This window comes from Polistes canadensis, unplaced genomic scaffold, assembly GCF_001313835.1.
Source record: "Polistes canadensis isolate GaletaPanama2010 unplaced genomic scaffold, ASM131383v1 scaffold_51, whole genome shotgun sequence".
Classification (NCBI taxonomy): Eukaryota; Metazoa; Arthropoda; class Insecta; order Hymenoptera; family Vespidae; genus Polistes; species Polistes canadensis.
Window position 1 is genome coordinate 868,669 of NW_014569598.1, and position 11,842 is coordinate 880,510.

General features: G+C 29.8%; 3 protein-coding genes across 6 annotated transcripts; all 3 read right to left on the reverse strand.

Moving 5' to 3' along the window:
• Positions 1-177: 177 nt before the first annotated feature.
• LOC106785495 (kinesin-like protein costa) lies at positions 178-3,610 on the reverse strand. 3 transcript variants are annotated; one of them, XM_014746036.1, is made up of 3 exons: positions 3,509-3,610; positions 3,073-3,204; positions 178-2,985 (listed from the first exon to the last, which is right to left on the reverse strand). In XM_014746036.1, exon 3 carries the CDS (start codon positions 2,969-2,971, stop codon positions 416-418), a length of 2,556 nt encoding a protein of 851 aa, XP_014601522.1. In that variant the 5' UTR covers positions 2,972-2,985; positions 3,073-3,204; positions 3,509-3,610; the 3' UTR covers positions 178-415. The 3 variants fall into 3 exon arrangements, with proteins under 3 accessions (XP_014601522.1, XP_014601523.1, XP_014601525.1); XM_014746037.1 differs by having other exon boundaries at positions 3,564-3,581; XM_014746039.1 differs by lacking the exon at positions 3,509-3,610 and adding an exon at positions 3,395-3,452.
• Positions 3,588-5,879, reverse strand: LOC106785457 (putative uncharacterized protein DDB_G0289963). Its single transcript, XM_014745942.1, has 5 exons — positions 5,560-5,879; positions 5,147-5,488; positions 4,515-4,965; positions 4,035-4,307; positions 3,588-3,628 (listed from the first exon to the last, which is right to left on the reverse strand). The coding sequence occupies exons 1-5, from the start codon at positions 5,812-5,814 to the stop codon at positions 3,588-3,590; spliced, it is 1,362 nt and encodes a 453-aa protein (XP_014601428.1). The 5' UTR covers positions 5,815-5,879.
• Positions 5,880-7,008: 1,129 nt separating this feature from the next.
• Positions 7,009-8,560, reverse strand: LOC106785467. 2 transcript variants are annotated; one of them, XM_014745965.1, is made up of 4 exons: positions 8,303-8,560; positions 7,813-7,948; positions 7,381-7,612; positions 7,009-7,185 (listed from the first exon to the last, which is right to left on the reverse strand). In XM_014745965.1, the coding sequence occupies exons 2-4, from the start codon at positions 7,892-7,894 to the stop codon at positions 7,134-7,136; spliced, it is 366 nt and encodes a 121-aa protein (XP_014601451.1). In that variant the 5' UTR covers positions 7,895-7,948; positions 8,303-8,560; the 3' UTR covers positions 7,009-7,133. The 2 variants fall into 2 exon arrangements, with proteins under 2 accessions (XP_014601451.1, XP_014601453.1); XM_014745967.1 differs by lacking the exon at positions 8,303-8,560 and having other exon boundaries at positions 7,813-8,075.
• Positions 8,561-11,842: the final 3,282 nt, after the last annotated feature.

Here is an 11,842-nt window from a genome sequence, read left to right on the forward strand (position 1 = left end):
CGTGCTCTAAAAATAATGAATTTAAGTTTCTACAGTAATATATATATATAATATAATAATAATAATAACATATAATATATAACATATAATATATACGACAATAAGTCGTAACATCTATTCGATCTAGACTCTTTACATAGAATATTCATATATAATGAATTGGTATAATCATTTTTTACTAAATCTTATATGTAATAATAATAAATGAATTATTAATTTTTCTATTATACATGTAACTATGGCAACATTTTTTAACAAGTTTGACTTAATATAAGTACTTCATTTTTACATTTTTATTCTAGTGACACTGGTCTTAAGCAATTCACCAGATATATAAAAGAAAACAAAATTTTCACGTAAATAGAAAAATGACATAATGACTCTCTTTATATGAACATAAATAATTAAATACGACTCACTGTTTTCTCTTTTCACAGTCAGTAGTCTTTTGTATTATGAGCTTATTACGTTGTCTAGTTACTTTGGTTACAGGACGACCAGCGGCAGAAATTTGTTTCAATCCCTGCTGTGGAATTTTGGCTGGACTTGCCGTACGTGGTGCCGTTGGACCTTTAATCAAAGCTTCAACATCTGCCAATCGTTTTCTTAAAGCTCGATTTTCTCTTTTATATTTGGTTAATTCTGTATCATTATCTAATCTCTCATGTCCCGAACTACTGGTTTCCTCAGCAATATGCCTAAACATTAAATGTAATTTTTCTTCGTGTTCTCTTTGCATCAATACAATTCTTCTTTCTGCTTCCAATTTAGTCTGTTTTAAAGCATTAGTTAAAGTTTGTATACGCCATTCCTGAACCTCAACGTGAGTTTCAAGTTCAGCAGTTTGGACTTCCAAATTTTTGGAACTCTCTTTGAGATCGATCACCTTAAGAAAATATTTATAAAACAAAGTTCTCATTTCACCGTCAGAAAGTTTTGCCAATCGTTCCATTAACATACGTTCTCCCTTTTCACGTTGGGATTGATTTTCATCAAAACCTTTCCGTCCACAGATCATTTCATTTTTATGCTCTATCATTGCATCAATTGCTTCGATAGTTTCTCCACATTCTAAGAGTTGGCGTTCTTCTACTGTGCTTAAAGTTTTTTCTTTTTGAAATTTTTCATCCAAATCACATTTTTCATCAACCAGACAATCTCTCGTACGCCTTAAATTTCGAATTTCATGACGAAGTGCTTCCTTCTCGTCAGTATCTGCTGTTCTCTCTAAATCCATTGATTTTTCTTTCAAAACGTGATCAAGATGAGATATTCTAGCGCTTACATCTTGTAAATTTTTCTTCTTCTCGGAACAAAAACCAGCTTTTAATTTAGTATTATTCTTTTCATCTTCACTCTCCGATTGGATTTCTTTTAATTTAGATGCTGTTAGATTATATTTCTCTTCTAATTCACGAATCTTTTTCTGATCTTCAGCCAATTCATCTTCCAATGCTCTTTTACGTTCTTCCTCCTTTTTCAATTGCTTTTTTAATTTTTCCATTTGTTTTTTAGATGTATTCAACGAACTTTCAAGCTCCAAAACTTTCTTAGCCGAATCACCGGCTATCTGTTTGATCATTTCTATATCCATTAATCTTTTTTCATAATGTATCGCCAAATTTTTATATAACTCAATTTCCTTTTTATGGGTTGATTTTTCTTCTGAATCCTTATATATGGATGCATTTTCTGCTTGTGCTAATTGAGATCTGGTATTGTAATATTCTTCCTCTAATTTACTCCATTTTCTTTGAAATCTATATTTTGCACTCGCTCTAGCATCTGAATTTTTGACCATATCTGCAATAAAACGTTCCTTGATTTTTATAGTCGTTTGTAATTCCTCAATACGTTTATGGGCTCCATCTAAATCTGATTGAATTTTTCTGACCTGTGTCTGCTTAGCTTCGTTATTTAATGTCAATGATTTTAATTCTTTGATCGGTTCTGGAACATTTGTAGTTTTAAGAGCATCTATCAATAAATCTGGAGAGTTATCATTTTGAACGGTAAGATTTTCATTACCGAGTGTTACAGATTCGTAATTGTCAAAAATATTAGTATCTGTGAATTCAGTTGTTTTTTTATTAAGCATATGATTTTGATACGGTTTGAAGTTATCATTAAAAGCTAAAACTTCCTTACACATTTCTGAACCAGGAAGCATAGAATTTCGCCTGGAATTTGGATTCCTAGTAGGAATTGGTTTTGCTAATGGAACATAATTATTATTAGCATTAATAGATTTTATCATAGTTGGAAGGATTTCTATATTAGTTTCTCTAAATATATCTTTCTTTGACTCAACAATAGTATCTGTATCTATTTTCAATTTATTCATACATTCGTTGAGTTTCTCTAAAAAGTCTGGACTTTCTGAACTTACATCGCTATGATCATCCTCATCCTCATCATCTTCATCTTCTTCAGGTTCTGATATATCACTATCCGTGACTGACGAACTATTAGAATTATTTTTTAATTCTCCTCTATTTATAGATTCGTCAGTTTTCTCATCAGTTTCTGTTACCTCTTCAATTCTTTCTAAAGATTTTCTAGTATTTTCAGGAAAACCATGTAAACTAGCCGTATCGTCATTAGTAATGCACTCTTCGTATTCCTGTTTCATACAAAGCCATTGTTCGATTTGATCTTGTTCTGTATGTGGTAAGATATTACTTGTCATAAGTTTGTTGAATAATCCTTCTGCATTAGAAACTAACTTAGACCATTGTGTTGCTGCAAATTGCAATCTGAAAAGGTCAGCGCTAGAACTGCGTTCTCCTGATGTAGCAGAAGTCATTGTATCATGCGTTTCATCTCCAGTTTGTTCACTTTCTTCTTCATCCAAATCTTGTTGTTCTTGATTACGATGTTGAAATTGTGGCAGCACAGCGATATATGGGGTGTAATACTGATGGTTATCCAAGATTGCTTGTTGATGAATCCAAGGCCCGTAATGCATCATTTTGATGAATGATTCTAATTTTTCAATCAAATAGAATAATCATATGTATAATGATAAGGGTAATTTGTCTTAATAATATATTATTTATTGCAAATACTTACATTGAAATGGTAGCAATTGAATGTGATAAATTCCCTTTCTATCTTCAAGAAGTTACATATTTTATTCTTGCTTAGCAAATTACACATAAACCTCAAGAAAATATTTCATTTGCATTTAACTTTCCCAGCATTCTATAATATAAATAAAGAAAGAAAAGAAAATTTATAAGAGAGAGTCCCTATAATTTTCCATTACATCAAATATTTTGAGGAAAGAAAAAACTCGTGAAATGATTTTCTCTATTTTCTTTTTTCTTCGAAAATATAAAAACATTTAAAAGAAAGAAATACAAATTAAGTCACTTGTATAAAAATTTCTAACCTATAAACTTAATTATTAATTTAGATATATATGATATGGATAATCGAGAGAGTATAAATGAATTATTCTTGTCCACGTTTTGTAAAATGAAATAAATACAGAATAGTTACATACATTTGTTTATATTTTATAAAATACTTTTCGATGATAATAAAATTAAATAACGCACAGTAGCAAGACTAGTAGCTGTCACTTATTTACGTTCGTTGCTGCCATCTTGATCGATATTTCTCGCTAATTATTCGTACGATATATATATTTTTATTTAATTTTAAATTAGATATAAAAATATAGAGAGAGAAATGCATAATATATTTTTACATAAATAATAATTATTGAAACAAATTAAATAAGATAGAAAGAAAATTAATTTACCGATTACGATAAATTCATTATGCATGGAATTCTATTCTCTGCAGAGCGGGAAAGACAAATTTAATCAGGATAAAAAAACAATTAAATTAAAAGATTTTCATTTATAAACCGTAAATAAAAATAAACATCGTAAATTAAATTAATTTTATAAAATAATCGGGTGAAAAAGAAACCAAATGATTGCACGATCAATTGCCTTTTTTGTTTTGTTGTTTTTTAACACTTTTTCGTTTATTTGTTTTCCTGCTAGTATTCTTTTTTTTACCATCTTTCTTCTTTATTGTTTTACTAGCCACTTTAATGTCTCTCAATAATTCGCTCGTTTGCATTTCATTGAGTTGCTCTTTTTCACTATCTTGATCGCTGGTCGACAAAGAATTATCGTCCTTTTCATTCAAAATATTTGTTAAATTTTTGTTTGATCCCCTATTCGTCGACAAGGATGCAATTGCACTAATTTCTGGAAGACGTACATCCTCTGATTTTTTTTTTCTCTTGTTTAATTTTGGTGTGCTGCTAAAATATTTATAAGGATTTTCTTTCAAAGAATTTTTCGTTATATTCGGAGTTTCTTCTTCATTTTTCAACAAAGTAGTTTCTGTCGACTTCATAGGAAGATTAATTTTCTTATCAGATTCGTTTATTTCACGTGCAACTGTTTGCACATTTGTTTTATCAAACATTTTGTTTAAAGCTGTTTTTGATTTGTTTTTACTTGTATCATTTGTTCGTGTTCTTCTCTTACGCAAATTTTTGACTGAATCCTCTGTTATCGATGAAGATTTGCTTTCCTTTTTTTCACGGCTTTCCTCATTCTTGGTGGATTGGTCTATATTATTTTTTGTAAATGTATCTTTTAAAGCTGCTTGTACCTTGTTTTCATTGACTGAAATATTTTCTTTTATTTTTTTCTTCGTTACAGTATTCGTAGAACTTTTTTCAAGATCTTTCTTTTGCTTGTTAATCTTTTGGGTCTTAATAATTGTATCTAAATTTTCTTTAACAAGTTTATTTTTATTTCTTCTATTATTAGATTTTGGTCTTGCTTTATCCTTCATTGAATTCGACGAGTAATTACTATTTCCATTTTCGATTTGTAACTCTTTTAGATCCTGTTCAAGGCTACTTTGTGAATTTACTTTCTTTGTATCATTACTTTCAATATCTCTCGAAATACTCTCTTCATCTTTTTCTTCCTATACATTTAGTAATTAAAAAAACAAGAAAATAAATTAATAATAATAATAATAATAATTTATATAACATATCATTATATTTTCAATTAAATAGAGAAGTAGAATAGTGCAAACATACAGAAAATTCAATAAGTATATTATTTTTTGGAAAAAAATCGAAAGAATAACAACGTGTATATACCGTTATGTATTCATCAAAGTTATTGGAAACTTTAGATACTTTCTTCCAAATAAAATGACGATTATCATCAATAATCCGTTCGAATGCAGCACTCAAATTGAAGATCTTGAATGGTTTAAAATATTTATTAAATATTTTATTCATTTTTGGCGACAAAGTATTGTCTTGTGTCTCAATACTTATTAAATATGGAAGTGCTTCGTTTGATTTATAAGCCATAAACAACATAATATTATATATTTCCCCGGGATCGATCTGTTCTATCCCTGACATATGTAAATGAATTCGTGTAAATCCAAGATTGGCGTCTAAGGAACAGTTTACTGTATCTGAGAGAATATTCTAAACACAAAAATACAATACGTTACGTTTAAATATTAATCATTAAATTCAAACAATTTATTATAGATAACCTTTAAATTGTTGTATTGTTCTTGACGATAACTATAACAATTGACGTGTTGTTTGCAACATTTTAAAAATGATTTCAAATTTTTATTTTTATCCAAAGGAAATTCTGAAAGAATATCCTTCATATCAGTCGAAGGTGGCATCACCCATTTTCCTAATTTCAAATTATTACCAGTAGTCAAAATTTCTACGCAAAATAAATTATCGTTCGTAATTTTTTCTCCTGTTGAAAATGCGAATACTTTAATATTGCTCATTTTGACGCATTGTATTCCAGAAAATCTGTATAAATCTTTTTTCAAATGAATGCTCGTATATGGGATATTATCAATCCCATTTGAAGATAAATTAAAAGCATGCCCATGTTTATCTAACTGTTTTTGTAATATTTTTATAGTGTCTGATTCTTTTATTATATCCTTTTCTAATTTTTTCTTTAATAACGAAGTTTCCTCAATTTCATCTGTCAACAAATGTGATTATTTACTTTTTTCTTTTTAAATACTTTTCTCAAACTTCTATATATTTATAAATAATAATTTATTTGTATTATTTTCATTGGAATTTGTTTTATTGTTGAACTTAAATAAAATAAGTTGTTACTATTTTACCCTTATCCGAAAATTTACGCAAATGTATTCCAAAATCCTTCAACAATTTTTCTTTCGTATTATTTTGATCAAGTCCATTATCTTCTTCTCTATTCGGCATTGTTTGAAATACTAAATTTACGATTAGTATTGAGAGATTTTTAGAAACATGTTCAAAATAAATTAAAACAGCCGAAACAACGCCTTTTGTTTATTATTTCAGTTTAACTATGTGTGTGGTTGTAGTTTATTTTAAATATTGTATATTGTAGTTAAAAATACGAAGTATAAGTTCGGTGCACCGTACTCCTCGAAATTCACTTTTAAACTGAGTCGTTGTTTTCTGTCAAAGTTCTTTTATTAAATGTTGTTTATATGACTTTCCGAAGGTTGCGCATGTGTATAATATTATTTAATATTCCTAATAAATAGAATTTAAGATTATAACGTTCTGATTTTAACTTATTTAGATGCCCGATATAGAATTTGATAGGGTATTCACATACACATAAAAAAAAGAGTATATTTTAATTTAATATAAGCGTCACTAAGATTCGTTCACTCTAACTATACAAAATCTTGACGCGAACTTTTCAAAAATATGACAGCAGTGTGCACTTTTCAGCATTGCATTCTGTGAAATTTTATGCCCTTCCTAATGCTGGACTTCTACTTTTCAAGCCATTCTATAAATTTTAGACACAGCACATTTTTATTATTTATAAATATTTTTTCTATTTTTTATCGCACAAGTATGAACAAGTATTATTATAGAATATATATATAGAATTGAAAAATATAGAAAGGATAAGAATTGGGAATATTTATTAGCAGGATATTGATAAATTTATATACACCGTAAGTGTTATGAAACAGACAAATTTTTATTAAATTTTTGATACATGAGCCGAGTCCGAAAGGTAGTCGAAAGGTGTGATCACAGATGGGGGTGTGGGGATTGTGCGGTTGTCCTCGTTTTTTAATTCTTATCGTTTCTGAGACTTCAGCAAGTATCCCGCTACTCCCAGATCCAAATATCTAAGATATTTATTATTAATTGTCATAATTATATAATTTTTAATTTTTCTATAAATTAATTTATATATAATAATTCTTATATGTAAATACGCGCGAGACACATTGCTAATATTGGATAACAAACGAATGCAGCTTGTCAGATTTCATTTGAAACTTCATTTTCAATCGTTTAATTATCATTGAATCAACTGTTACCTTGTTTGGCGTGTAATAGATCCACGCTTAGTTCTTTTCACTGGTGTAACACGACTGCCGTCGTTGGAGACGAGCCTGGATGCAATTGGGGTTGATTTTTCAGGCGAACCGGTAGTACCTGATGGTACATTTGAAAGTAATCTTTTGCCTTGACGATTTTCCTTTGATTTTCTTCGTACACTTAAATCGGACGATACGACAATGTCGCCAAAAGTTGTTCCATAGACTGATGCTGTTCGAACGATTAGAAATATTATTTCTCATATATCGAACTATTATTTGTGTATTTGAAAAACTTTACATGTGAACATTGCTTTTTAATGTTATATACAATAAAACGTTTATTTCTTTCATTTAAACGCATGAAAGAATTTAATTAGAAATACACTAATGGTAAAAGATCGTATCGAACAAAGAAGTTGCATTACTTACGTTTTGGAGGGGATACCTGTCCTTGAGCGTTGATCATTACACATGCCAATACGATTACCGAAAGAGCCAAAAGCTTCCTCATATTTCTAAATGTAATTTATACGCGTGTATTCCAAGAATGTTGAATTTTTCAAACCTTCCAAGAGAAACAAAGAAACAAAGACAAAAATCAATAGACAAATGTCAAGGCAATGCGAATAATACGTCAAAATTTTCACGAAACAGTAATCTTTGTTGCCTGAGGTCTGACGAACAAACATTCAATAATAAATTATCGAAGACGTGTACGAACTTTGACCGTAGAACAGATAAATAAGAACAAAAAAGGGGAAAAAGAAAAATAAAAATAAAAAGAAAAGAAATTTATTTAATCGTCACTCTTTTGAAAATATATAAAACATGAATATTTCAACACACGAAGACTAAGAATAAGAATAAGATTTCGAAAATGAAGACGAAGACGCGGAGGAAGATATTGTCGTCTACTCACCAGAAGATACTTTTCGAGTCGACAACCGCACGAGAAATGCGGGTACAGTGATGCGGGAACTTTCAAGACAACACCGTACCCCTTGCTATAGTGTGTGGAAAACAGGAACACACCGTGGTCCGCATACGGGAGGAGGCGCTTTAAAAGCGTCGGAGACTGTAGTTTCTTGCACTGGACAGACCACTTTCTATTTCGTTTTTTTTATTCCTAATCTGTTTCTTTCTCTTTTACTCTCTTTTATTCCATCTCTTTCCAACACACAATTCACCATGTCTGCATTCATTCTATCTCGCTCTTATTCTTGACTGGTTTACCGGCTGGTAAAATCGCGTGCCCGACAGGGCCGTCTAAATTGTGGTTAACGATGGGAGTAACAACCTCTTCTCATTCTTATTCTTATTCTTATTCTTCTGACTCGTTCGTGTCTACTATTTTTTATTTAGCAGCTGGAAGAAACTAGCCGCGGTGTTTTACAATTTTTTCTTAAACGAATTTGTGCTCGTGAAAAAATGACTTTGGTTGTAATAGAATTTGAAATAGGTCTTTTCGTTTAAGTGATTTTTTTTCAAATTTATTAGGATTTATAAGTTTTCAATAATTCGGCATAAAATGTGTGTCGCTTAATTGCAAACAATTTTCTTAAAAAATATATATATTATATAATATATTTCTAAATAAATAATTCTCGATATAAAATTGATTTAACAATTATATTACACAATATAATTCAGTTCTAAGTCGTAGATTGCATTTTAATTGGGTGTAAATATTATACAAATGTATTATGGACATAAGAAAAAAATGCTGGAATCTCTAAAAATATAATTGAACTTGTTAATATTTAGAAATATATTATATTGAATAGCATTCGCGTATTGATCATTCAGTCAATTTAATTTTTAACGAAGAGAAGGGTATCACAAATTGGAGACTGCGGTACTGAGAAGATCGCGTGTGCAGATCGTCCGGTCATTGCTCGATGCTTTTCGGATTTCCATTTTACGTGTTTGCTTTTTACAAGTCCTCCTCCTTTTGGCTTCCCTTTGTGCTGTTAAACCCCAACCCTCTATATCTTCTTCTTCTTCTTCTTCTTCTCTTCTCTCTCTTTCTTTCTCTTTGCATCGAACCTGGCGTTGTTTCGTTGGTTTTATTTTGAAGAACATCTGGTGACTGGTATCGGTACAAAGCAAACTTGCTGCTTCTCAGGAAATCTCGAAAGAAGAGGGTGGTTTCTCTCTTGTTTTAACACTGTGCACTTTATTTATTGTAAACAATTAAAATTGTCAGCCACCCCAATGTAATAATGAAATATGTTATAAGAAAAATAAATTATCGTGCAATTAATTATATATGCATCAATTTCAAATAGAAAAACAAGAAAACAAATAAATAAATAATAAATAAAATATTCGAAACGTATTTGTATGTATATGAAGGGCCAAATGGAAAGATCCCGCGTCTTATTTTAATTTAAAATAAATTTAATTGAAAAGAAAATGTTGAAATAAAAAGGGAAAGGTAAGAAGTATATTAAAGATCGACATCTTTAAATGTCCCCGAGAGCGTTGTTTAAAAAGCATGTTGGGAAGAGAAGCTATGGTAGTACGAAGGAGATATCGTGTAGGTGCGAATTTTAAAACGAAAAACCGGTGGTGCATCCTTGCATAACTGGCTTGAATCGTACGACCGAACACGGTCTGAATCTCTTTAAAACGAGTTAATCCGTATATTCGTCTGTCCGTCTGCTGCTGCTGCTGTTTCTACTTTTGCTCTTGGTGGACCGCCTGAGAACCAAGAAGATTCATTTTCCCTTTGTCCATTCTTTTTCACACGTACCCAAAAGAATCTTGCCTCAATGGTACAATGCCGACGTGCATTTACGATTCTTTCTTTCTTTCTTTCTTTCTTTCTTTCTCTCCCTCTTTTTCTTTATTTCTTTATTTCCTCTCTTTCTCTCTCAGTCTCTTCCTGCATATAAATAAACAACGATAGGAAGACGTGTGTAGGTATATCTGTATATTCTAATGTCTTCGAACTCGTTGACCAACCAACTCGAGGACCAACAAAAAAATATATATTATTGATATAAGTGAGAAGACTTTTTTGAAACACGTTTTAAAGTTACTTTTCGGACATATATCAATTATACAAATGTTATAAAATATATAGTATTTTTATAATAATAATTCTTTCTATTTTTAATATTACATATGTATTTTTTTTTTCTTTTATATTTTAGTATTGAATAATATTGCAATTTATAAATAGTATATTTGTAAATGAATTTTATTCGTAGGAAAAATCATTTTTACGACAATCCGAGTATATCGAAAGTATATTTAATTCATTTGTTTTTTCAATTATTCAAGTTTACAAATAAAACGCGCAATAACATATTACGTAAAAAATACGTAAATGAGAGAATGTTTACGTCGGACGCATACGAGATAAGAAGTTGATAATAGAGGAGAATTTCTAAGAAAAATCAAAACATAATGTTTCATTTTAAATTGATTCTCGGTAATTACTCAGAAATTACAAGAAAATTCATACGACGAATGAAACGTTCTTTCCGGTTGTCTCTTCTCTTATATTCTTCAAATAAATATCATCTTTCTTTTATGATTCCACACTTTTATAAACGTATTTATGCATTTTATATAAAATATACGCATGAATATGAAATACTGTTTAGTTTTTCTTTTTATTTTGTCTATACATTTTTTTTTGTTTTTTTCTAAACATATTTTGTTGCGAATTCACACGATTTCGACGAATCACGTTATCATAGGTAAGAAATAAATTCGGCTTCGTGGTTATTTCTAAATCGAAATCATTTATCTAAGCGAGCGTATATATATTTAATCTAACATTAAATATTTACGTTAATAATATCGACAAATAGCTTGAGGGAAAGACAAGAATGAACATAAAATTATAGTTTATAAGGATACGCCTGTTAACATCTATTACAAATTATCATACTTGTTGCACAAAATCTATTCTAATGTGAACAAATGATTCGTATAATCTTCTATTCGACGTTATTAACAATTAATCATGTGATCTATCGAAAGTTAAATAGATATTATATAATATGATTCGAGTATTATGTCATTAATCGATTCTTATCCATATTGAAATAAAAGCTACTAGCACGAGCTTTCTACTCGCAATATATCTTTGAATAAAAATAAAAACATAAATGCACATGCATTTTTTTTTTCAATGTACGTATATTATTGGAATTGGGAAACAATTGTAACATAATTCGATAAAAACGCGAACAAGATTATTTTATCAGCGATTGTAAAATAATAATACATTAATTACGAGAGTTGCAGAATAAAAGAAAGTAAATTTGGATCGTGCAATTGATATTATCGATTACTCAGCAAAGATTGAACGTACAAGAATCGCGTTATCGAATGGCTGCTAAATCGTTGTTGAAACGTTAAGTTCAGTCTGGGAATATGAGCATGTCACTGGTATCAGCAGTAGCAGATGCGTGACTGGATGCCGATGATTTAGATCCGAATC

Excerpts from the sequence above, each read along its gene's own strand:
- LOC106785495 (XM_014746036.1), bottom strand. The coding sequence starts at position 2,971 with ATGATGCATTACGGGCCTTGGATTCATCAACAAGCAATCTTGGATAAC.
- LOC106785457 (XM_014745942.1), bottom strand. The coding sequence starts at position 5,814 with ATGAGCAATATTAAAGTATTCGCATTTTCAACAGGAGAAAAAATTACG. Across the intron at positions 5,489-5,559 it reads AACAATACAACAATTTAAAG|AATATTCTCTCAGATACAGT; the intron begins GTTATCTATAAT and ends TTTTGTGTTTAG. Across the intron at positions 3,629-4,034 it reads AACAATAAAGAAGAAAGATG|CGAGAAATATCGATCAAGAT; the intron begins GTAAAAAAAAGA and ends ACGAATAATTAG.
- LOC106785467 (XM_014745965.1), bottom strand. The coding sequence starts at position 7,894 with ATGAGGAAGCTTTTGGCTCTTTCGGTAATCGTATTGGCATGTGTAATG. Across the intron at positions 7,613-7,812 it reads ACAGGTATCCCCTCCAAAAC|CATCAGTCTATGGAACAACT; the intron begins GTAAGTAATGCA and ends TCGTTCGAACAG. Across the intron at positions 7,186-7,380 it reads TCTATTACACGCCAAACAAG|ATATTTGGATCTGGGAGTAG; the intron begins GTAACAGTTGAT and ends TAAATATCTTAG.